The sequence below is a fragment of the Nyctereutes procyonoides genome, unplaced genomic scaffold (assembly GCF_905146905.1).
Source record: "Nyctereutes procyonoides isolate TBG_1078 unplaced genomic scaffold, NYPRO_anot_genome, whole genome shotgun sequence".
Classification (NCBI taxonomy): domain Eukaryota; kingdom Metazoa; phylum Chordata; class Mammalia; order Carnivora; family Canidae; genus Nyctereutes; species Nyctereutes procyonoides.
The window spans coordinates 40,254,758-40,278,739 of NW_026575133.1; the positions used below are offsets into that span (position 1 = coordinate 40,254,758).

At 43.7% G+C, this 23,982-nt stretch overlaps 1 protein-coding gene across 3 annotated transcripts in view; it reads right to left on the reverse strand.

The window, feature by feature from the left end:
• DGKD (diacylglycerol kinase delta) overlaps positions 1-23,982 on the reverse strand; it is a 106,354-nt gene that overhangs the window by 70,145 nt on the left and 12,227 nt on the right. For all 3 annotated transcript variants that reach the window (XR_008661195.1, XM_055300151.1, XM_055300152.1), the window contains exons 2-3: positions 11,221-11,331; positions 9,462-9,542 (exon numbers count right to left, since the gene is read on the reverse strand). Coding sequence is in view for 2 of the 3 variants with exons in the window: in XM_055300151.1 (XP_055156126.1) it covers positions 9,462-9,542; positions 11,221-11,331 (192 nt within the window). In the remaining variant the exon portion in view is untranslated. The remainder of the gene's footprint in view (positions 1-9,461; positions 9,543-11,220; positions 11,332-23,982) is intronic.

Genomic DNA, 23,982 nt, shown 5'->3' on the forward strand with positions numbered 1-23,982 from the left:
CTCTCTGTGTGACTATCATAAATAAATAAAAATTAAAAAAAAAAAAAAGAACATGAAAGAGGGCAGCTCTGGTGGCCCAGCATTTTAGTGCAGCCTTTGGCCCAGGGTATGATCCTGGAGTACCAGGATCGAGTCCCACGTCGGGCTCCCTGCACGGAGCCTGCTTCTCCCTCTGCCTGTGTCTCTGCCTCTCTCTCTCTCTGTATCTCTCATGAACAAATAAATAAAATCTTAAAAAAAAAAAAAAGAAGAAGAAGAAGAAAGAAAGAAAGAAAGAAAGAAAGAAAGAAGAAAGAAAGAAAGCACAACATGGTCAGCCACTAAATGCGGTAGTCCGATGTACAAAAATCCTGACAAGCAGAAAATGTCTCAAGTTCACTATTACAAAGAGTTTCAGGGTGAGGTTAAAAAAACTTCTAACAATATATTGCTTATAAGAATGAAATCTAAAAGAGCTATAAAAAACTGAAGATAAAAGTGAGGGTGGAAGACAGAAGTATGCATTATCAACAAATTCTGAACAAGGAAACATAGCAATATTAGTATCAGAGTACAGTTATGGGTAAAGTCTGTTCAGCTAAAAAATATGTACCCTTGCTGACAAATAATTACTCCGTAACGAGGATACTAACATTTATGTGTTTAAAAGAGCTTCAAAAATGGTGGTGAAAGTGTTGCAAATATAGGAATAAAATGACAAATATAACTGTCTTGAAACACAGTAATTCCTCATCAGTCTCTGGAAGATTAAGTAAATTAAAAAAAGGATCATAAGATCTAAACAACAAATTTCATAAACTGTGACACAGACCAAACTTTATTCCCTTTAGTAAATAGATTATCCTTCAAGTAAATGGTAAATGGTATCTAACATTTCTCACATTTTATAAAAAGTGATCTTAATGTCCGATATCACTGAGTGACAAGATACAGAAAAAATTAAACTAGCAACAATTGCCAATTCATCCATTAAGTGGAAGAGGCTGAGAGGCTCTGGCAGTACCATAGGACTGGTGGGGAAAACACAAATTCAGAGCCCAACAGAGAATGAATACCTCAGTTTACAGCTGAGAGTCTTAAAGGAGTAGCCATGAAAGCAGGACAGCAATCAAAAGGAATGAAATCTTGCCATTTGCAATGACATGAATGGAACTAGAGTGTATTACACTAAGACAAATACCATATGATTTCACTCATATGTAGAATTTAAGAAACAAAACAGATAAACAGAGGAAGGGAAGGAAAAATAAAGTAAGATAAAAATAGAGGGAGAGGCAAACCATAAGAGACTCTTAACTATAGGAAACAAACTAAGGGTTGGGGGGGGACAAGGGAGGAAGCTTGGAAGGCACTTGAGGTTATAAGCACTGGGTGTTATATGCAACTGATGAATCCACTAAACTCTACCCTGAACCTAAAGACACACTATATGTTAACTAACTTGACTTTAAAAGGGGGGGAGGGGCAGAGAGAATAAAAAGAGACCAGCCAATGGAAAAAGTAAAGCCCATATTCAAATTAGCTCTATCACAAACTGGATTTAAGACAATCTGCTGCTACTCTGCCTACCTACCAGAAGCAAAAGTAAATGCCAGCAGAAGACATCATCATCTCAGCATAAAATTATCTTGACAATTTTTCCAACAATGCCTGTCGACCAAAATTAACAGACATACCAGGAAAAAAGACTAAAGGGACAAAAGCCAAGAGAAAAACTAGACAATAGAAAAAGACCCATAAAAGAACCAGATAGTTGAGTTTTCAAAGACTTTAAAATAAATATGCTTAATATAGGGACTTTGGCAAGTAACTAGAAACCTTTTTTTAAAAATCAAATGAAAATTCTCAAGCTGAAAGAATAAAGTAACTGAAAGTGAAAACTCAATAGATTTAATAACAGACAAGCCTGAAGAACATCAGAAGATAATAATGATAATAAAGCATCCAGAGTGAAAAGAATAGAAAATATTTTTTAAAGAATGTAAGAAACAGGGCAGCCTGGTGGCTCAGTGGTTTGGCGTTGCCTTTGGCCCAGGGTGTGATCCTGGAGACCCCGGATCAAATCCTACATTAGGCTCCATGCATGGAGCCTGCTTCTCCTGTGTCTCCCGCTTCTCCCTCTGCCTGTGTCTCTGCCTCTCTCTCTCTCTCTCTCTCTCTCTCTCTCTCTCATGAATAAATAAAATCTTAAAAAAAAAAAAAAGAATATAAGAAACATATGGAAGACAGTGAAAAGACCTAACATACAAGCCCCAGAATAAAGGGGGAAAAAATGGATAGAAGCAATACTTTGATAAATAATAACCAAGAGTTTGCCCAAACTGACAAGAGAAGGAATGTAAATCCACAGATTTCAGAAGTGCTAGGAATGCTAAGAAAGATAAATACAAAGAAACATGCCTGGAAAAATCATAATAAAACATAACAAAAATCTTAAAAATAGTAGACAATAGGAAGAAAGGTATATTACCCTCCAAAGGACAACAGTAAGACTGATATATTACTTCTAACAGAAGTAATGGAAGCTAAAATGCAATGACTTTTTTTTTTTCAATGTAAGCCCTCTATCCAATGTGGGGCTTGAACTTACAACCCCAAGATCAAGAGTCACATGCTGCCCTGACTGAGCCAGCCAGGTGTCCCTACAAGAACATTTTTAGATTGCTGAAGAAAATCCCTGCCAAGCTGGAATTGTAGAACAAGCAAAACTATCCTTCAAAAAAGTGAAATAGGGCAGCCCCGGTGGCTCAGCGGTTTAGCGCCGCCTTCGGTCCAGGACATGATCCTGGAGACCCGGGATCGAGTCCCATGTCGGGCTCCTTATATGGAGCCTGCTTCTCCCTCTGCCTGTGTCTCTGCCTCTGTGTGTGTGTGTGTGTGTGTGTGTGTGTGTGTGTGTGTGTGTGTGTGTGTGTCTCATGAATAAATAAATAAAATCTTTAAAAAAAAATAGACACAAAATAATATACATTATGAGTCCATTTATATCAAATAACTAAAAGTCAAAACTAATAATCTATAATGTTGAAGGTCAGGATAGTGGTGAAAAAAATATAAAAAGACAAAGAAAAAACAAGTAATATGTTAGAAAAAAAACATTTGTTGGGGAGGGCAACAGATCATGAGGGGAGACTTTCTGGACCTGGAGATGTTCTATCACTCGATCTGAGTGGTCATTACACATCAAGCTTGTACTTATATTTGTGTATTTTTTGGTATGTAAATCGTTTTTCAATCTAAAAACTTATTTAAAATATGTAAGTTCCAGTAAAACAGAAATTCTGCTTTGACAAACTCCTTTGGAAAGTTACAGTAGTAAAAATATACTTTCAGTACAAATATGTAATTTTATGATCATAAAGCTGAAAATAATCTTAAAACATGTTAGAAAATGGAAAGAAGCATAAAGGAAAAATGAACAGCATTTTTACCGGTAACCTCAGCCCCACTACTAGTGTATGAATTTAAAAAAAAAAAAAAAAAAGACAAAGCACTAAAACTATCACAACCAATGAAGGCAGATTTAGAAAGAAAATGAATGAGTGAGGTAATTTTGAGCTCTAAAGCCACAATCTATCTGAAAGCATATGAAGAAATCAATTCACAAAGGGAGAAATTCAATGGTCAATGCTCAACCTCACTTTGATAGTCAAAGAAACAAATCAAAACAAATTACCATTTTTAAACTATCCAAGTGGCAAAGATATTCTAAAATGTTAACTCATGTTGTTTGTAAAAGGATAGAGCAAAAGAACTTGCATGAACTCCTGTTGACATAAGTTCTAAGGGCAAGGGGCAATGAGATAGCAGAATCGTTAAGTTTTCACTGATTAGTATTAACATGTTCAATCATCAAAAACATACAATTTGGGATGCCTGGGTGGCTCAGTGGCTGAGGCACTGCCTTCAGCTCAGGGTGTGATTCCTGGGGTCCTGGGATGGAGTCCCACGTCGGGCTCCCTGCATGGAGCCTGCTTCTCCCTCTGCCTATGTCTCTGCCTCTCTCTAGGTGTCTCTCATGAATAAATAAAGGCGTTTTTAAAAAAATACAATTTCATGTTATTACAGAGGCTGGAATCTAAAGCTGGAAAATCCCCTTTTTCTCTTCATGTCACTCTGTTCTTTGGCCTTGTGAGGGGTGGCCACTCAAAGGTGAGAAGACAGGAACACTGTCAGCTCTCCTACCCATCTTCTGAAAGCTCCCACTGCCGCCGCACCACCTATGAGGACTCTAAAGGCAATCTGTCTTTAGCTTCACCCCAGCTTCACTTTGTTCTTAGAGAAGACAAGCAGACTCCTGTCTAGCATAAGTCTCCTTTGCTCCACCTCTTCCATCCACCCTGTCTAAGAATCTCTCCTCTCCCAAATATCTCCACCCATCTCCCTTGAAATCTCTTGTCCAACAGGTCCCCATCTCTTTACAGTACAGTTCTCTAGCCATTTGGAGGAAGAATAAAAATGGGAGACTTTTGTACCATGCAATAAATGTATTCCTACTTTTCCAGCTACGAAAGGTCCACAACCATTAGTTGATTCACAATAATAGCAGCTTTCGCTGATTGGTTGTTTGTATCAGGCATGCAATTTTAGTAGAAATTGTGAAACTGGGAAATTACTACCGGAATAGCTGGATATCCAAAGATGTCCCAGGAAATGTAGAACCTTCTGGGCAAATACATTTGTTCATTCTGCACTTGCTCCTTGAGCACATGTGCTAGGCACTGGCAAAGTCCATGAGGGAGACACACACAGAGACTCCAGCAGTTCACTGTATGGTACACAACCAGTTCAGGGTCCAGACAGTAAATACCACAGGGGTTAGTGAAATGGACAATCATTAAGGGTGAATTTTAAGCAAAGAAAATATTTCTATCACCTGCAGCCCTAGAACTGACGGAGTCTCTACAGAAACATGACTGGGAGGAACTGGACCACAAGCTCTCCCCAGTTATCTCCATATTCCATATGCCATCAAGAATCACTCAGGGGATGAGCTTCCTTATCTTGGAATGTTTCTGCGGAACCTCAGTATTAATCTTTCTCTGGTCCTTTCAGCACATTCTCAGATGAAAAGGCAGTTTTTAAAGCACCAAAGAAATGGAAAATAAATGTGAAAGAATCAGTGCCTCTGCCCTGAAGGCTAGGAATCATCCACAACTACCTGACAGAGATGGAGTTCCAGAGGTCTCTCCAACACAGAAAGTCTCTACATCTGGAAGTCAAGTGTTTGGCACTCTGAACACATTTTCTCATAGAGACAATGTATGAATCAGGGTTCATTCTCAGATTGGGCTGACAAAGCTCCATACTAAGTCACATAGTACCAAAAGCCATAATACCATCCTATTTCTTCCACAACATTTTTACTGAGATACAATGTCCACAATTCACCCTTTTAGAATATACAAATCAGTGGTTTTTAGCATATCATAAAGTTGTGCAACAATCACCTGTATCTAATTTTAGAACATTTGTCACCGCCTCAGAAAATCCTGGACCTCAGGCAGTCATTCCTCTCTCCTCCACAGCCCCTCCTAGCCACTCATCCACTTTCTCTTGATAGATTTGCCTATTGTGGCTTTCATATCAATGGAATCATACAATATGTGGCCTTTTGTGTCTGGCTTCTCTCAGTCAGCATCATGTGTTCAAGGCTCATAAGTTGTAACATGTATTCAGTACCTCATTTATTTTTCAAAAGCCTTTAAAAAGTTCATACTTTGGGGATCCCTGGGGGGCTCAGCGATTTAGCGCCTGCCTTCGGCCCAGGGTGTGATTCTGGAGATCCGGGATCGAGTCCCACGTCGGGCTCCCTGCATGGAGCCTGCTTCTCCCTCTGCCTATGTCTCTGCCTCTCTCTCTCTCTCTGTCTCTCATGAATAAATGAATAAAAATCTTTTTTTTTTTTTTTTTTTTTTTTTTTTATTTATGATAGTCACAGAGAGAGAGAGAGGCAGAGACACAGGCAGAGGGAGAAGCAGGCTCCATGCACCGGAAGCCCGACGTGGGATTCGATCCCGGGTCCCCAGGATCGCGCCCTGGGCCAAAGGCAGGCGCCAAACCGCTGCGCCACCCAGGGATCCCATGAATAAAAATCTTAAAAAAATAAATAAATAAAAATAAAAGTTTATACTTGTACCTTAAATGGAATTCCATTTCTAAGAATTTATAGAAATAATTAGAAATGCACCAAAGAATCTGTGTGCAAGTGTATATTACAATATTATTTATGATGGGGAAAAATGTAACATTCACTATAGGGATTGGTTAAATAAACTTACACATTTATATGACGGAATACAATGCAACATTAGTAGTATATTATAGTACAATGCAACAAGATTTTTTTTTTAAGATTTTATTTACTGGGAAGCCCGGGTAGCTCATCGGTTGACTGCCTGCCTTTGGCCCAGGGCATGATCCTGGAGTACCAGGATCGAGTCCCGCATCGGGCTCCCTGCATGGAGCCTGCTTCTCCTTCTGCCTATGTCTCTGCTGTGCTCTCTCCCTATTTCTCATGAATAAATAAATAAATAAATCTTTAAAAAAAAAAAAGATTTTATTTACTTATTCATGAGAGACACAGAGAGAGGCAGAGAGAGAGGCAAAGACAGGAGAAGCAGGCTCCATGCAAGGAGCCCAATATGGGACTGGATCCCAGGACTCTGGGATCACTCCCTGAGTCAAAGGCAGACGCTCAACTGCTGAGCCACCCAGGCATCCCAGTAAACAAGATTTTAAAGGATATTATGAGAGGAAAGGCTCATTGTTAACTAAAGAAAGAAGGTTAAAAACCGTATTTTATAAAATGAATTTGTGGGATGATATCAACCAAAATATATTATGAGGTATCTTTGAGTAATAGCAATATGGATGGTTCTAAATTTCCTATTTACATACTTCAAAATTTTCTTCAATAACTTGAATGATCAGTAAAGTAATTTGTCTTTAATAACACTTTTCTACTGGGAGAACAAAAAACAACTTTTGGAATGTGAACAGAACTGAACTCAGAGTTCAATTCAGAGTCCCTCATGTTTTCATTATAGAGAAAATTTTATTGCCTATGTAATTATATACACACATACACACAACGGAAATAAGTATAAGCTAATCAGTCCATTTTTAAAAGTTGTGAAAAGCAGAAAGGAGACAATAAATATAAATGCAGAAATTGAATTAGGTACCAGAAAAATGGAACTGATCAATAATCCAAGAACTGGTTCCTTTACAAAAACAACAAAAGGGATGGAGTTTAAGAAATCAGACAAGAAAAACAAAAGCTAAACAAATAAAATTAGAAATGCAAAAGGATGATACAACCAGAGACACTGAAGTTTAAAAGTGCAAATAATATATGCTACTAAATTCGAAGGTGGGATTAAGTGGGAAGTAAATTACAAAAATGGAGTCAAGAAGTCAAAATGCAGGGGTGCCTGGGTGGCTCAGAAAGTTAGGCAGCTGATTTCAGCCCAGGTCATGACCCCAGTCAGGGTCCTGGGGTCAAGCAGGGCATTCACTCAGCAGGGAGTCTGTTTCTCCCTCTCTCTCCCTCTGCAAGGGCCCCACTCATGCTCTCTCTTTCTCTCTCTCAAAAAAATAAATAAATGATCTTTAAAACAAACAAACAAACAAAAAGGGTAAAAATAAAAAAGCTCAACTGATCAGAAAGCAAAAATAAACCTCTTCACAGCTTTACCTCCCTTTCTCATACTTTCAAGAAACCATCAGTTCTAAAGCCATATAAAGTGTTCTAGAACACATAAGGTTATGGAAAATTACTAAATGAGTTTTATGGGGCTAGTTTAACTCTGAGATAAAAACACAACAAAAGTTACCTCCTACCCCAAAGGAAATATCCATCCATACACATTAGATAGGAACATTCTAAACCCAAAATTAGGTTGCAAAATTTAACATTACTTAGAACAATTTATTATTAGGAAATGTACAAATATGTAAAACCAATGCAATCAACTAAATTAACGCTCAAAAACACCCCAACAAAATACCTATTCCTATTAAAAACTCTAAAAGCATGGAATCCCTGGGTGGCTCAGCGGTGTAGGGCCTGCCTTTGGCCCAGGGCAAGATCCTGGAGTCCCAGGATCGAGTCCCGCATCACGCTCCCTTCATGGAGCCTGTTTCTCCCTCTGCCTGTGTCTCTGCCTCTCTCCCTCTCTGTGTCTTTCATGAATAAATGAATAAAATCTTAAAAAAAAAAAAAAAAAAAAAACTCTAAAAGCCACAAATCACAGAATAATCCACTTACAGTTTTAGAAGTTTCTCCTCAGCCAGTAAGTAAACAGTAAAACTAACAGAGTAAAAATTAAAATATTCCAAATAAAATGAAGGAAAAAATAAGAGAGACCACCAAGAAAGCCTGACTAATTCGATATGCCACAAACCAAAACCAAAAGCAGTTAGTTTTATCAAAACAAAATAAGTTTAAATGGAGGAAAGAAAAATCCCATTTGCATCAGCCACATCACTAATCAGCCCATAAATAAGATAAAACAAAACGTGCAAGTATCTGAAACTAACACTAACCCAAAATGTCAGAACTTAAATGTAAAGAAAACTATCCCCATTGACCATGTTGCATTATAAAAGAATTGAGGGGAAAAAAAAAATCAGGGAGCACACTTTACTTCTAGATTGTCTAGCTTAATAATACAGAGAAACATACTTTTAAATATTCCATTCCTGCCATTAGAGTCACACTCTATACAGATAGATTTTAAAGTCAGCCCCTGAAACCAAAATTGTAGTCATACCAGAAATGCTATCTATATAGCCATTAAAACATATGAGGAACATTTTGATCAATCGACATGGAAAAATGTCCAGCATAATTTGTCAAGAGGAAATAAAAAGGATAAAAGGATCATAATAATGTCATGGGGTGTGTGGGGGAAGGCACAGGTATTTAGAAATAAAGATGAACACTCTCAAGTGTGCAGTTTAGCTACCTCTGAGTGGTGAGGTGGCATGATTTTAGGCACTGGGAACTTTTGCAAAGAGTACAATGTAACTTCTGTAAATTTGGAGGTAGGGAGGGGAACAGTTTAAAAGTAAAGAAAAAAAGAAATACACCAAAACATAAACAGCATATGTTTTGAGGTCACTGTATTATGGTTGTTTAGTTGATTCAACATATTTTCCTGTGTTTTCCAAATTTTCTATAATAATCATAAAAAACAAACCTCTGTGCAAAACTGTAAACAACATGTTCAAAAAACTCACTTGAACCCATTCTTGTTCTTTTGAGCTTACATGGGCCAAATTCTCATTTTTTTCTCCAACCACTCTATTATTTTCAACATTAAATTCAAAATTTGCCAGGAAGCATTCCAATCAGAAAAAAAGAATAAGAAGTCTGAACTGCTCATACACGCTTGTCCAAATTAAAAAGGAAAGCAAAGTGTGGTGAGGGATCAAGGTGTGGTCCAGAGTCTTACCGTGAAACTGTTGTTGACGTTCTTGGTGCTGGATTCAGCCACGCTGGCATCTGTCAGGTCCACCTCATCAAATATGATGGACTGGAGAGAAACACAGGAGCTGTAGTCAGTGTGGGGCCAAGGCACCCCAGCCGAGCAGTGCCCCCCACTCTCCCTCGACCCCAGCCAAGTGCCCACAAACACCCCAGTGCCTTGAACCTTGAACACTTGGTAACTACACGAATACTGACTGTGTCCACCCCACCTGCTCCTAACGAAGAGCACAGAGCTCAGAGGTAGAGCTCCAGGTGTTTTTTAAGCCAGGCATTCATTAGCGATTGCATTCATGGAGAACAACAAAACAAAACATCCCTGGGATTTCTGTATTTATTTCTTGTAATCAGCATTTCACTTTTACATGTGATATATGCCCTCACACAGAGTCCACCTCAGGGAGCAGGGCTCCAAATTATGGATCGTCTGTCCTTCCAGCTAGCACACTTAAAGGGAAAGATCCTGGCTAAAATAAATGATCCTAGGAAGAGAGACCACCCCAAATAGAAGGGATCTGGCCATGGGGGGGAAAAAAAAAGGAGGGAACAGAGCAGAAGGAATCTAGACCTGAAGAGACAGACAGCCAAGCTCCAGAAGGAGGACTGGGAATTACACCTGGGACTTTCCTCCCAACCTATTTTCCTCTCCACTCTCCCCCAAATCCCCTCGGCACAGTCCGCATCTCCTGTTTACCTTACTGTGCCCTCTAAGAAGACTCCATTGGGAATCCCTGGAGGAAATACTAATGACTTAGAAAAGAGACTCAGCCTTTTAAGTAATGAACCTCCTACCCCGTGCCCCCCCCACACACACACACACAGAACTAAAATAACTATAAGCAGTCTGTTGCCTTTTTTTTTTTTTTAAATGAGGGATGTGGTCAGAACCCTCTCTAAACAAGTCGCTCTGTTCAATTTCAAAGTTTAATGCACTCTCTAGGGATACATCTCAAAAAAATCTGGAATCTGAATCACTGACATTTTAATACCAAAATATCAGTATTGACAACAGTGGTATTCAAAATACCAAAAGCTAGCTTTGCCAACACACCACATTCATTTAAACACAACGGTAACTGAGTGGCTTTCGCTGGCTCCCTGTCTTCCACTAGAGCTGCCCTGTGACTCGCTGCAAAGCTTACACACAGGCCAGCACAGAGGAAGGAGGAGCTCGGCTAGGGGCCTCAAGACAGAATGTCACAGTCCTGTTCACACACCAACAAGGCCAATACGCTCCAAAAACAGCTTCGATTAGTTTCTCAGCTATGTACTACTTATCTCCAAACTCATTAAGTTGTACACACTAAATATTTATAGCTTTTTGCTTGCCAATTATAACTCAATAAAGTGCTTTTAAAGAAAAAATATATATTTTTTAGCCCATAATAAGATTTATAAGCCTGCGACACTCTCCCCCCCACCACCCCAGAGAAAGATCTCTAACCGTAATTTGGTTATTTCTGTGAGACTTCCCCCCTTTCCCACTGGTGACATAGGACACTAAAAAAAAAGAAAGTGAGTCGAAGTCAACATTTATGAGAAACCAAAGTGCTCTGAGACAAACTAAAGCTAACACTCCAGAGCATTAGCAAGCCCACTGGAAAGAACAGATCCTAGCAGTAGAAGTCTGTCCCAGGATGTGCACTAGGCATGGAACCTGTCCCGTCGTCCCCTCACCCCACAGCTCCTCCTGAGTCTGTTCTCAGGTGGTCTCCACTGCACCTCACCTTTGCAGTTTTTGCATAGTACAGCGTTCGCCCCCGCAGCTTAAAGTATCTCCTTTTTGATCGCTGGAATGAATTGTTCTGTTTGGTCAGCATCCCCTCTTTGATGACAGTCTGAAAGCACAGAAACGATTCATGAGCAAGCGTCTGCATGGTGCCCTCAAACCTGTCCCGCGGAACTGCACGCCGACGGGCCGGGAACCTAACTGGAGTACTTCTCGCATTCTCCCTAGACCCTGGCCTATGGACAGGCCAAGCGCACTGCCTGCGAGTGCTACACAATTCTCTGAGGGCCGATGGCATGCCTGAGGGCTGAGGGTGCCCTGGGCCCAAGGTGTGCCTGGCCATGCCCAGGGGATCAGCAGGAGGGAACATGAAAACTCGCAGGGCCACAGTAAGCAGCAAGGGGCCAGAGCATTCTCCAACTTCAGCATTTGGTATTCTTCAGCTATTCTTGGCCTTGTCTCCGTGTTCTCTGGCCTCCTGCCATTTCTCAGGATCCTGTTGCCAAAATTGTCGACGTAGGTTGCTGTGGGGTTCAGCACAGATCAAGGCCTGCGCCCCACTCAACCCTCACCCCCATTCACAAGCTAGACATGTGCCTCTGCCCACACCATCAAGGGAAGTGCCACAACCAAAGTCACTAAAACTCGTCTCATCCTGTAAACCTCATCAGTCCACCATGAAACTGGAGTTCCCTTAACAAACAAGGTGGACAGCAGGCCACTTACCTTGGCTCAATTAAAGCCAAGAATAGGGCACGGCTTTTTCTGGAGCTGATTCCCCTCTTGTGCTGTCCCCGGGGGCTGGTCTAATAGGACAAGGGAGCCCTGCAGGCCACTTAGAATGCTCAAAGAACTACTTGATCATTAGAGGTCTGAACCACTGGGAGCCACTAACGGGCAAAATGAATAAACAACGTGCGTGGCTCTCCGCATGGGCATACCTGGTTTTCCCCAGCTAACAGAAACGGCCGTTCTACATGGAGTCTCACCATGGAATCCAGCAGAATGCAAAAAAACTCTGCTCAAGTACACAAATACTGGCTCAGACAAGTTTTGGATGAATTACCTAATCCTGTATAGCTTTGCACTTTAACCTTTTAAATAAAGTATCTATCCGAAGCACTTGAGTACCTGTGGCCACTCAGGACAACAGAAGATGAAACCAGACACCCCATGTAACCTAAACACGTCAGAAGACAAGAGCAGAACACTAGCACGGTCTGGTCCCTCCATCGGCCAACTCCAAACAGAGGGAGGGCACTCGGGATGCTGTTAACCCCCCCTGCCCCCGAGAAGAACGCCAAAGCAAGCCCCCGGTCCCGTACACACCACCAACACGGGGCCACGCACCAGGACCCCCACCCGAGCAGCACAGTGCCCGGGGGTCCTGTGAAGGCACACGGCTGCTCTCTGCCTTATCCCCGCCACAGGACATCCTCTCTGTGAGCTCCCTGGGCAGGGGGAGCCACACGTGCCAGCCCGTGACCAGGCGCCAGGTCAGGCCAGCCTCGCAGTCCGAAGAGCAACGTGCTCCAACTCCCAGAGGCAAACTCCTGAGGGATCTCCCTCCTCATTCTGTGGCACATGCCTTGGCCTTTCCTTCTGAGGACATCACCCACCGGCTCTCCCAGGTAATTAAAGAGTGCCAGCAGGAGAGACAAGAATACAACGTCACCCAAAGAACAACAGAACAGACACGCCAACCACCATCCCAGAATCTGAAACTGCCATCGTTAACTAAACGAAGATGCTGGCTCTTCTGAGGAGCGGGAACGTGCTGAACCAGGGGCCGATCCAAGGCGAGAGCAAGGCCCACCTCTGATGGCAGCAGCTGCAGGGAGAAACCATCCCCGATACAGGACTACCAGGCTGCTTCCTAACATTCTTTTCAGAGCCAAGTACACACGGACACTTGTGTCAACGTGCTCCTCAGAGACCCAGAGCACGCCCGTGTGCGCACAGCGATGTGGACCACGGGCGCCAGGGCTGTGCTCCAGGACAGCCTCCTCCTTGACCTCACAGGACTTGCTCACAGACGAAGGCACCTCTCCTCGCCCCCACGCGTCTTCCTTACCTCTGCAGGGGAAGTCACCACTTCCATCTCTTTCCTAAATGCAAATTTAAAAACAAAACAAACCAAAAAAAGAAGACAACAAAACCAACAAGCCCAGACCCAGAAAAGTTAAAATAAGTATCTTTAAAGGATAAACGCTAGAGTATTTTTTCTTGCATCTCCCGCCACACATCTCACACATAAAAGAAAAGCAAAATTAAGACACAATCCACTCCACCACACACACACAAATCTTTCAGAAAGCGGATGAGAGCTGCGATCTTGGGCTACCCAAGGAGGGCCGCTGTTCTATTTATAGAACAAGAGCACTCAGAAAAAGACTCTGGTGGGTTTCAGCGGAAAAGGCTGGGGGAAAGATAAAGACCAACATTTCTTTGAAGCTTTCTCAGAAACTGCGTTTCTTCTCCTGATTCGCTGCTCAAGAATACTATAGATATGCTGCAGAATATTTTTAAACACTCAGTCAAAGCAATGAACTAAAAGTGGTCAAGAAAATAACACCCCTGAATAATCTGCTGTGTTTTGCATTTGGCAGCTTGTAAATGGCACCCACAGGAAACACTGCTCAGCTGGCAGGGCTCCTCCTCATGCCCAATGGAGCAGAGAACCAGAAGTCAAAAACCCAGACTCAAGCACAGCTCGATCAGGACAGGCTGGACGGCCAGGCTCTTAGAACCATTTTGTCAAGTTCTCTGCACAAACCAAAGGGCACACTCTGTCCTTCAAGCAATCCAGGGCACCTTCATTACCATGGGGAACAAGAAAGAAGAGACTGGAAACCCGTGCAGGCACCGAGAATCAGAGCGGCAAAGTGAGCCCCACGGCCACCTCCAGAGAGGAAGTAAATCCCCAACCTGGACTCCAGGGACAAATAGGCAGGCAGTCTTCAGCCTGAGCCTAAGCGTGGCTCTGGGTGCCACAGCCACCCACGGTGAGCACAGAGAGCACCTGGCCCATGGGCGAGACTGGGCACCTGTTGTGGGGGAAGCTCAAGTCTCTAAGTCATCCTGCTCAGAAACAAAGGACTGAGGAAGGTAGCTCTGGAAATGCCCTTAAAAAGGCTTCAAACGAGGGGCGCCTGGGTGACGCAGTCGGTCAAGTACCCGACTCTTGGTTTCGTCTCCGGTCGTGATCTCAGTGATGTGGGATCGAGCCCTGCATACAGGCTCTGTGCTCAGCGCAGAGTGTGCTTAAGATTCTCTCTCCCTGCCCCTCCAGCTTGTGTGTGCGCGCGCTCGCTCTCTCTCAAATAAGAAAATAAAATCTTTGGCGGGGGAGACAAAGGCTTCAAACCAGTGGGCAGGAAAAGGAAAGAACAGGCCCCTCGAGCCTTGGTCAAACCCGCCCAGATCACTGACAGCCAGGCCTGTGGGTCTCAGGCCCTCATGTACACTTTGGAAAGATGGTTTTGGCCACAGTCTGGACGAAAGGGAGAGGGAAACCCGGAGGCACAAAGAACACTTCAGAAACTCTTGTGAGAGGGCGGCCAGGAACACTGAGCCTCTGGGAGAGAGGGGCACAGACATGAGCGTGCTCAGGAAGACCACCACCGCAGATGGAGGCGAGGAGGACTCTGGTTTCACGGGGGAAGCTGGGGGCTTCATTTGGGACATGCCCGTGAGGTCCTCAGGGGTGCTGGGGGAGCTGTGCAGAGAGACAGCAGCAGACAGGAGGTCAGGCTGTGAGAGAAGGTTTAACAGGGGAGACACCTTGGTATGGTCTCTATGGAAAAGGAGCGAAGGAGAGAGGCACAGGGAACCAGGAACCCCGGGACACGAAGCTCGGGTACAGAGAGGCAGGAACCCAAAGGAGGACAGGAGAAACTGGGCACAAGGCCAGGGGTGAGGAGAAAGCACCCAGGCGGCCACACTGATGCTGCCAACTGGGAGGAATCCGAAGAGGACGTGCCAGGGTGAAGCCAGAGCACAGAGCACCAAATGTGACCGGAATGGAAGGAAGCAAAGATGGGGGGCGGGTTTTTTTTAACCTGCATGTTTCTTAACTTTCTATAAACATAAAATCATAGTGCACGTACCATCCTTTAAGTTCCTATTTTTTCTGTCATGATACATGTCAACACCCTTCCCTATTAGTGAATATATCTTTGTCGGCCACAGAGTTTTTCCGTGTACCGAGGTGCCTGTGTCACTCAACTCACTCGCGCAGCTGGAACATATGGGATGCTTCTCGCTCAATACTATCAACAGCGCTTCAAAGAATATCCTACAACAAAGCATCTGTACCTGTCCTGGACCATTCCTTAAAGAAAATGACAAGAAGCAGCATTTGGGGCTCAGGACAGCCCAGAAATAGCTGCTTGCAGATGTGAAAGCATGACGTGTGACAGCAGCAGCTTCTCCAGCTGGGGACAAGGAAGGACCAGTCAGTGGCCGGGCCTAACACAACAGGTTATCTGAGGGCAAAGATGCCCTTAAGGCCCCCCACCTCACACACCACAGACACAAGCCAGCTCCAAGTGCGCTACTGACGCAATGCAAAAGGCAGAATTTTAAAAGGTTCATCAGACAATATAGGAGAATTGCCTTATAACCTTGGAAATGGCGGGCACGGGTCTTAAATAGGATTGAAAAAATACTAAACACAATCTATAAAACTGCTAAAGCCTACTATATTCCAACTGAGAACTGTTGATCAAAGATACCTTACAAAGAAAGGGAAAAGGGAAGCCACGGTCTGGGAGATGATACACGTAATACTGCCAAGGGCCAGAGCCAGCATCCAGAGCATTCTAAGAAGGCCTACAGAACAGTAACAGGAAACAGAAACTACTAAATGGAAAACTGGAAGGAGGCATGAACCAGAGTAAGTCCAATGGTGACTAGGAGATGCTGAAGGGCAGTGGGCTGGACAGGACGGCTCCCTGGAGACGACATCCTGATGCTCTGCTGGATTCACACATGCAGTTTATTATGCACGTTTCGGCTGCATTGGCATTAATGTGTGTGTTATGCAGTATGTGAAAAGAAAGGGGAAAACAAAGCTAGTCAATAAAGGGATAGAAGTAAAATCTCAGAGCTCTGCTGGTGCCAGGAGTGTCTGGTATGGGTAAGGGTGAGGATTTGCACGTGTTCCTGACGGCCGGCCTGCCTACCCCAGCAGACAGGGCTAGGGGCTGCACACAGGCCAGGAAATAACAGGGCGGGAGGAAGATACAGGAGAAGACAGAAGTGAAAACCTAGCCCAGTGTTCACATCGGCGATCTGCTTGTCCTTCAACAAAAACCTGCATAAGCCTGATTACGTTAGTCCACATCATCCAAACTCACCAAGTTCCAAAAAAGTGGGGATATTAGCATAAAAGTTAATGCACAAAAGAATTATTAAAATGTTTCTGAGGGAAAAAAAAAGCTGGTAAAACTTATGACCTTAAATTTGCATATAACTTGTAATTTTCATGAGCATTTTTACATCTGCTTGCCTTAACAGGACAAATACGTGCTAATATTCCAACTGACAAATAAGAAAACCCAGCACTGAGAGACTGAGAAACCTGCCCACGGTTAAACAGCTAATAAAAGACCACAAAGACATATGAGGCCCCCTTCACTCTTATCTTGAACCTTCTATAGTACATGAATACCATAAACAGTATGGTTTGCTCACAGAAGGCAGGCATGTAGGACATAGCCAAAGACCCAGAGGTTACTGTATTTTTTTTTTTAAGATTTTATTTATTTATTCACAGACACAGAGAGAGAGAGAGGCAGAGACACAGGCAGAGGGAGAAGCAGGCTCCATGCAGGGAGCCCTTTGTGGGACTCGATCCCGGGTCTCCAGGATCACACCCCAGGCTGCAGGCGGCGCCAAACCGCTGCGCCACCGGAGATGCCCGAGGTTACTGTAAATACTTACTGAGTACCCATCACATCTACTACATACATATGAGGCATTTTTATCTTTTAACCTTCCATCAACTTCGGAGTTATGAAGTAATACTCCCATTTTACAGATTAGGGAACTGAGGGTCCGAAGAATTAAGTTAAGTCACTCAAGGCCACACAACTAGTAAAAAGACCCAGAATTCAAACCTAGGGTCTAGACAGCAGGCCAAAAATTTCTGTTGGCAAAGTGAATCATAAAAATTTACTGATAACTGATTTAAATAAATTAAGCGAGGGTAGCTTCTTCCATCAGTTCAAAACATCACCCACAAATTCCTCCCAATTTATCCTGATTCAGAACTACCTGCAGCTTACCTGCAACTCCCCTACCTATCACCACCTGGTCTTACCCCATCCTATGAGAAGCTGAGAAGGGCAGCCTCAGTGGCGCAGCAGTTTGGCGCTGCCTACAGCCCAGGGTGTGATCCTGGGGACCTGGGATCGAGTCCCGCATCGGGCTCCTTGCATGGAGCCTGCTCCTCCCTCTGCCTGTGTCTCTGCCTCTTTCTCTCTCTCTGTGTGTTTCTCATGAATAAATGAATAAATCGTTAAAAAAAAAAAAAGAAGCTGAGAAGTCCGCACACCTCAGGCCACAACCGAACATCACACACATTAGTGCCTCCACAGCACCAACAACCAGCAGGAGCAAGAGACCAGAGGCACACGTGGGTTACTGCTGTGCTGGAGGATTCCTCTCAACTCTGAAGAGCCAGATACTGTATCTGGTGCCACCAATCCAACACAGAGGTGCCCCACATTAATTTTTTTCCCCTAAAGACCCCCAAAAATGCTAACTCACGAATAAAGGACAGCCATTCTTTTCTAACCAATCAAGAGAACCCAACTTCCCCTTTGTCACTACCCTGCAAGACTGAAAGCAGCCATGTCCCAAAGCCCCTATGTCACAAGAGGTTCTGCTGTTAGGGAGACGTCCCATTCCTGTTCCACTAATATGAGGCAGGACCAAAGTAGAAAAGCCAAAAAATGTCCCCAAAGTGTAATGCCCAAATTCCCCAAAAGAGCTGCTCCTTGACCTGCCCTTCATTTGGAGTTCACACCCACTTTCCCTAAATCTGAGGGCCCTCCTATGACCATGTATGATCCGACTGACTCCCCCACCTCTTTGCTAAGGCACTCTCAGTTCTGAGTGGGCTGGTTGTACCACGTGTGGCCAACATCACAACACTGATCACACTTTTCCAACCCTGGCCACATGGTTCAGACTTGGTCACAGAAACCTACATGAATGTCCTGCCAGGACCAGGGAAGCAAGGGAGTTGCTTTACTAATGTGTGAGAACACATGTGGCTTCAACTCCCACCACACATTCCACCTTCAGTCCCCCATTCCTAACCGGTTGTTACCAGGGTGGACTTCACTTTAAAGTCACTCAAGATTCTGCTCCATCTTCAGGCCCTCTGTCATCAGCTTAGTTCAGATCCCCACCTTGGGCTTAAATTATTCTGTCTCCCACCTCAGTGTCTCCCAAGGGTGACCCAGACCACCACCACCAGAACCCCTGGAACACTTGTAACAGTAATCCACTACTTAATCCTGAGAATGTGAATTTCTGACCAGAGCCCCACACTGAAGTCAGGGAACCTGGGTCCTTCATTCTCCACCATGCTCCCTCCAACCTGCAGCCAGTCCTCCGCTGGCACTCAACTCGCACTGCCAGGAGCATCACCTAGCACGTTCTGAAACTGCCAGCCGCCCCCCCAACAGGTGCCCAGGGAGCCACAGAGTTTAAAAGTTCCCCTGAGGAGCTGAATAGGCACCCTGCCCTAAGCAAAGTGCTGGGGCCCACTCACAAACATCCCCTTGCTTTCCTGCATCTTGGAGGGAAGCCAACTGTGGCCTTCAGGGTTCCTTCCAACCTGGACAGGCCCCTCTCACATGCATCCCAGGGTCTACTACCTCAGCTCCAGAACCATCTGACCCAAACACACTGACTCCTTTCTAGCCTCTGCTTTTGGAGAGATCTTTCCTCTACCTGGAATCTCACTATGGACAGAAAACTCCTATGCCTGAGACCCAACTCAAATGCCACCACCTCCAGGAGCCTTTCCAACTCCCCAGGCAGAGCCAGCTGTCAATGCTTTACAAATCTATGACCCTCTATCATGTGGCTGACTCCCTGGCCAGATCAAGGGATCCTAAGGGCTGAGGCTGTATTAGTGATCTCAGTCACCCCAGCACCCAAGCACAGCACATTCTGAGGAAACTTTCTGCAAAATATCATAAAGGGCTAATCTCCCTATCTGTAAGAGCTTCTAAAATTTGAGAACAAACTACTATCTGGTAGGAAAATGAGCAAAAAATAAAAGAATCCATTCACAAAAAAAATAAATAAAAATGGTCCTTAAAAACACTCAAGCTACCTCATTTAAAAAAAATACTAAACTAAAATATATTATCATCATTAGATTGACAGAAAAAAACAAACAGGCACTGTGGTCGAGGCCCTGAGGAAACTGGTACTTTTCAGCACCACTAATACAATGGGACATGAGGTGAGCCCTGAGGACGGGGACCTGCCAAAACCTAGCAAACCCATGCATCTACCCTTTTACCCTGCACATCTACTCCAAGAAGCCCACCCATAGATACTCTGGCGAGTAGCATAAAATGAAGTCTGTACAAGGCTATCTGCTGCAAAATATTACAGCAAAAGACTGAAAATGATGCAAGCAGTTGAATAAGCTATGGTATGTTTAAAAAAAAAACAGACTACTTATGATTGTGAAAGAATGAGGAAGATCTTTATGCAGCTATGGAATGATCTCTGGACTCTATTAAGTGAAAAAAAGAAAGGTGCAGAACATGTATGGAGCATGCTACCTCTTGTGTAAAGAGGGTATTTGTGTGTGTGTGTGTGTGTGTGTGTGTGTGTGTGTAGAGATAAAACTCAAAAGCAACTATGTGCATATATTATTTTTAAATTTTCAAACAGGAACAATGGAAGAATTAACCAAATAAAGTAATAAAAATGGCTGAATGGTTCCCTCTGGGCGGGGGAGGGACAGAGCAGAGGAGACAGGGAAGGAAATCAGCCCCCTGGAAGGTACAAAACTGTAAAAGGACTCCCACGGAAGGGAGGTCACAGCCGGGCGCAGCACACAGGACAGCCCCCAGCTAAGGGCTCCCACAGATGATCCCACTTCATCTACACAACAAGCCGCCTCAGAGAGACACTGCATATTCCCATTCCTCACACACACACAGGCAGGGAGAAGACAAGAGTCTGTGTTTGCACAGGGCCCACTCTGCAGCAGAAAAGGATAGTGTTAGGATCTCATATAATCTTCACCACTGTAATGAATTCCTATCCCATTTCCTTTATGAAGAAACTGAGATCCAGAGAGGACCTATGTCCACAGAGAAGGGACAGACGTGGGGTGCAAACCCAAGTCTGTCTGACATCAACTTTTTCCACATTTCGACATCAAGTGAAAACATGAAAAAGTATGCGTGATGATAGGTTTCCTTTGTTTGTTCTTACAAGTGAGACTAAAGCCACAGTCAAAACTACTCCCCCACTTCTCTGGGGAGAACACAGGGACAGATGTGCACGAACCCAACAGCGGGCAGCAGGAGTGACTTCCAAGTACATGCACGCTGTGGTGCAGTCAAGGCACCAGAGCCTCACCCGGCTGCTGGGAGCCTACAGAGCGCGATCCATCTCCCCACGGACCTGCGGAGTGAAACGCACTCTGGGTTCCAACAAATATTTATCGAACACTTAAGTGCAAGTGTGGCTGGGAATATGATGGTGAAAGAGACAGGACCCTTGACCCTTAAGGAAATTGTGCAGTGATAGAGGGATACTTTTACAAAGTAAAAGGTATCATAGGAATTCACTTTGAATACTAAGAAGAAAGTGGGACTTGGGGCTGGGGATAGAGGAAACAAGAAAGACACAATGTTGATGACTGTTTAGACTGGGTGACTGATGAAAACTCCTCTATTTTTGTGTACATTTGGAAATTTCCATCAGAGGTACAGGCAGGGTGCCCTGGCAACTCAAAAGTGAATGAAACACACCAGAGGCCTCAATGCAAGGCCCAGAGCTGCTACCACTGTAGCTAAAGGCAGCTTACTGCCCTACACCCCCGTTCCTGACCTGCCAATCCCACCCCAGGGGGGGCTGCCCAGAGCAGGAAATGCCCAGGGAAAGCAGCTCACATGCACCGCAAAGCAGTGTCATAACCACCAGTACTCAAACGCCTCCTCCCTGGGTTCTACTGCCCCCTTGCCCGTTTTCAGACAGAAGGCAGAAATAAAGTCCTGTATTAAGCAGCAGCCTCTGGGCTGCCGTGCTTACGGGAAGTGCTTTTTCTTCACTTGAGAACACTCAGTCCAGCCACTGCTAACACCTGCCACTGACATCCTGCGATAACATCCTTCCAGTGTGTTCTCAGTGCGTAATAAAACAGAATAGTGGGGTTATGTAATACACAAATTATTTAATAACCTGCTTTTCTAAATATACTGTCACCAGATCTGGTTTTGGGGGTTTTGTTTCTCTGTAGCCTATTTCCGGTTCATCTTTTCAAATGCTTAAGGACACTGAAATAATTATGAGCAAATCTAAGAAACTGACAGCATTTCATGTATGCAATAGTTTCAGCGTCAGGCTAAAATATATCTTTCCAAAAAAAGTGTATCTTATTTATATCAAGACCTTGAACCCTGCTTAGATAAATTTAGCATTATTTTCAACACAGGAGTTAAACATTTAAACAAGGGGAACATAACTAAGATACTGCATATAATGTACTCATTTATTAGGATACTATGAAGTTTAAATCCTATGTTTTTACAAGTGATGCCCTTTTGTATATCTGGCTCCTTAAACTTCCTCTGTTTTGATCTGACAGTTGGAACTGTTTCAGAACATTCCAGAGAACAGACTAAGGGCAGACTTCTGCATCTTCTACTACCAAAGCACTGCATCCTATACTATCCATATCAGGAATCCTCAATTGAAGGATAGCATGTTAAGCTTTTGTTTTTGTTTTCTTTAGCATACAATAATGCTTATTTTAGAAACTTCAGAAAAGTAGGGCAGCCCGGGTGGCTCAGCAGTTTAGTGCCACCTTCAGCCCAGGGCCTGATCCTGGAGACTCGGGGTTGAGTCCCACGTCGGGCTCCCTGCATGGAGCCTGCTTCTCCCTCTGCCTGTGTCTCTGCCTTTCTCTCACTTTCGCTGTGTGTCTCTCTCATGAATAAATAAATAAAATCTTCAAAAAAAAAAAAAAAGAAAATTCATAAAAGTAGAAATAAGAATAATCCAAATTGTACCATCCCTGGTATCAGGGCACAATCCCTGACGTCAGTTTGGAAACTTTCCTCGTCTTACTTCCTATGCACGGTGTTTTGCACACAGCTGAATGGCATTCTGTACACACTGCCTCTCTGTTTCCCCAACATCACAAAGTACTGTCCACATTACTGCCTTCCTCAGTCACCAAAATGGCTGCAGCAGGCACAAGAGAGCAGTAACTCCCTCTGCCACTTCCCAGTTGTGTGGCCTGGGCACTCAGCCACCTCATGGCAACATCCGCGCACTCGTGAAAGTGAATTAAGACCACCCGTGCATGGTGCCTGATGCCAGCATGAAAGAGCTATGTCAGCTCTGGTCATTAATCCACTGAGTTGTTCCACTGGAGTGTCTTAGAGTTTGCATTTTTATATTAATGCTGCAATGAACATAATGTCATCGTATTTTTTCATATTTAAGATTATTTCCTCAGCATATGATCCCACCAGTGGAATTACTGAGTCAAGAGTATGGACTTTTGGGACGCCTGGGTGGCTCAGCGGTTGAGTGTCTGCCTTTGGCTCAGGGCGTGATCCCAGAGTGCCAGGATCGAGTCCCACATCAGGCTCCCTGCGTGGAGCCTGCTTCTCCCTCTACCTGTGTCTCTGCCTCTCTCTCTCCATGTCTCTCATGAATGAATGAATGAATGAATGAATGAATAAATAAATAAATAATAAATCTTTAAAAAAGAAAAAAAAGAGTATGGGCTTTCCTGTTTTTCAAACATGCCATCAAATCATTTCCCCAAATGGTTGTATCCATATGTGCTGATGGAGACTGAAGAAGCTACAGGGTTTCTATAAACAGCAAAATCCAGCTCATGCACAATACTGGCTAGATATAAAAATACGCTTAGACAATTATGACTAGTACACAGTAAAAATACACTTGGACAATCAGACTCCTAACTCAGTATTGGGTTTTACAAAACTGGGTTTTACTTGCCCTCTTAAAGTACCTGAAAACATAGAGAAAAGAGATAAAGAACAGTTTCTTAGACTTTTTGCTCAGTTTCTGAGTATCAATCCATCTTTATCAAAGAGTTCAAATACAAAGACCACCAAGTGGGATTAGATGTACAAAAGGAATAATTTATTTCAAATTTTCCCAAACTATGAAAAGAAGTAAACCAAGTCCACACCCCCCAACTTGAAATATAGGAGAGTTCTAGGATGACAGAAAGTCAGAAATACAATTGTTTCTGTTCAAACCCTTCAAATGTGTAACTGTCTCATAACCATCCACAGGAATGATGCTATTATGAATCCCTCTGTGAACTCCACTGAGGCCACTCCAAAATGGTCAAGATTACCAACCAATTCTAAGAAACTCATAGCTGATTTTAAGTATCACAGGATATGCTTGAGAGGCTGAATCCCCCTGGAAAAAAAAGTAGCTTTCTTCAACGGTGCTGGGACATCCAAATGCAAAAGACTGAAACTGGACCATTACCTCACACCAT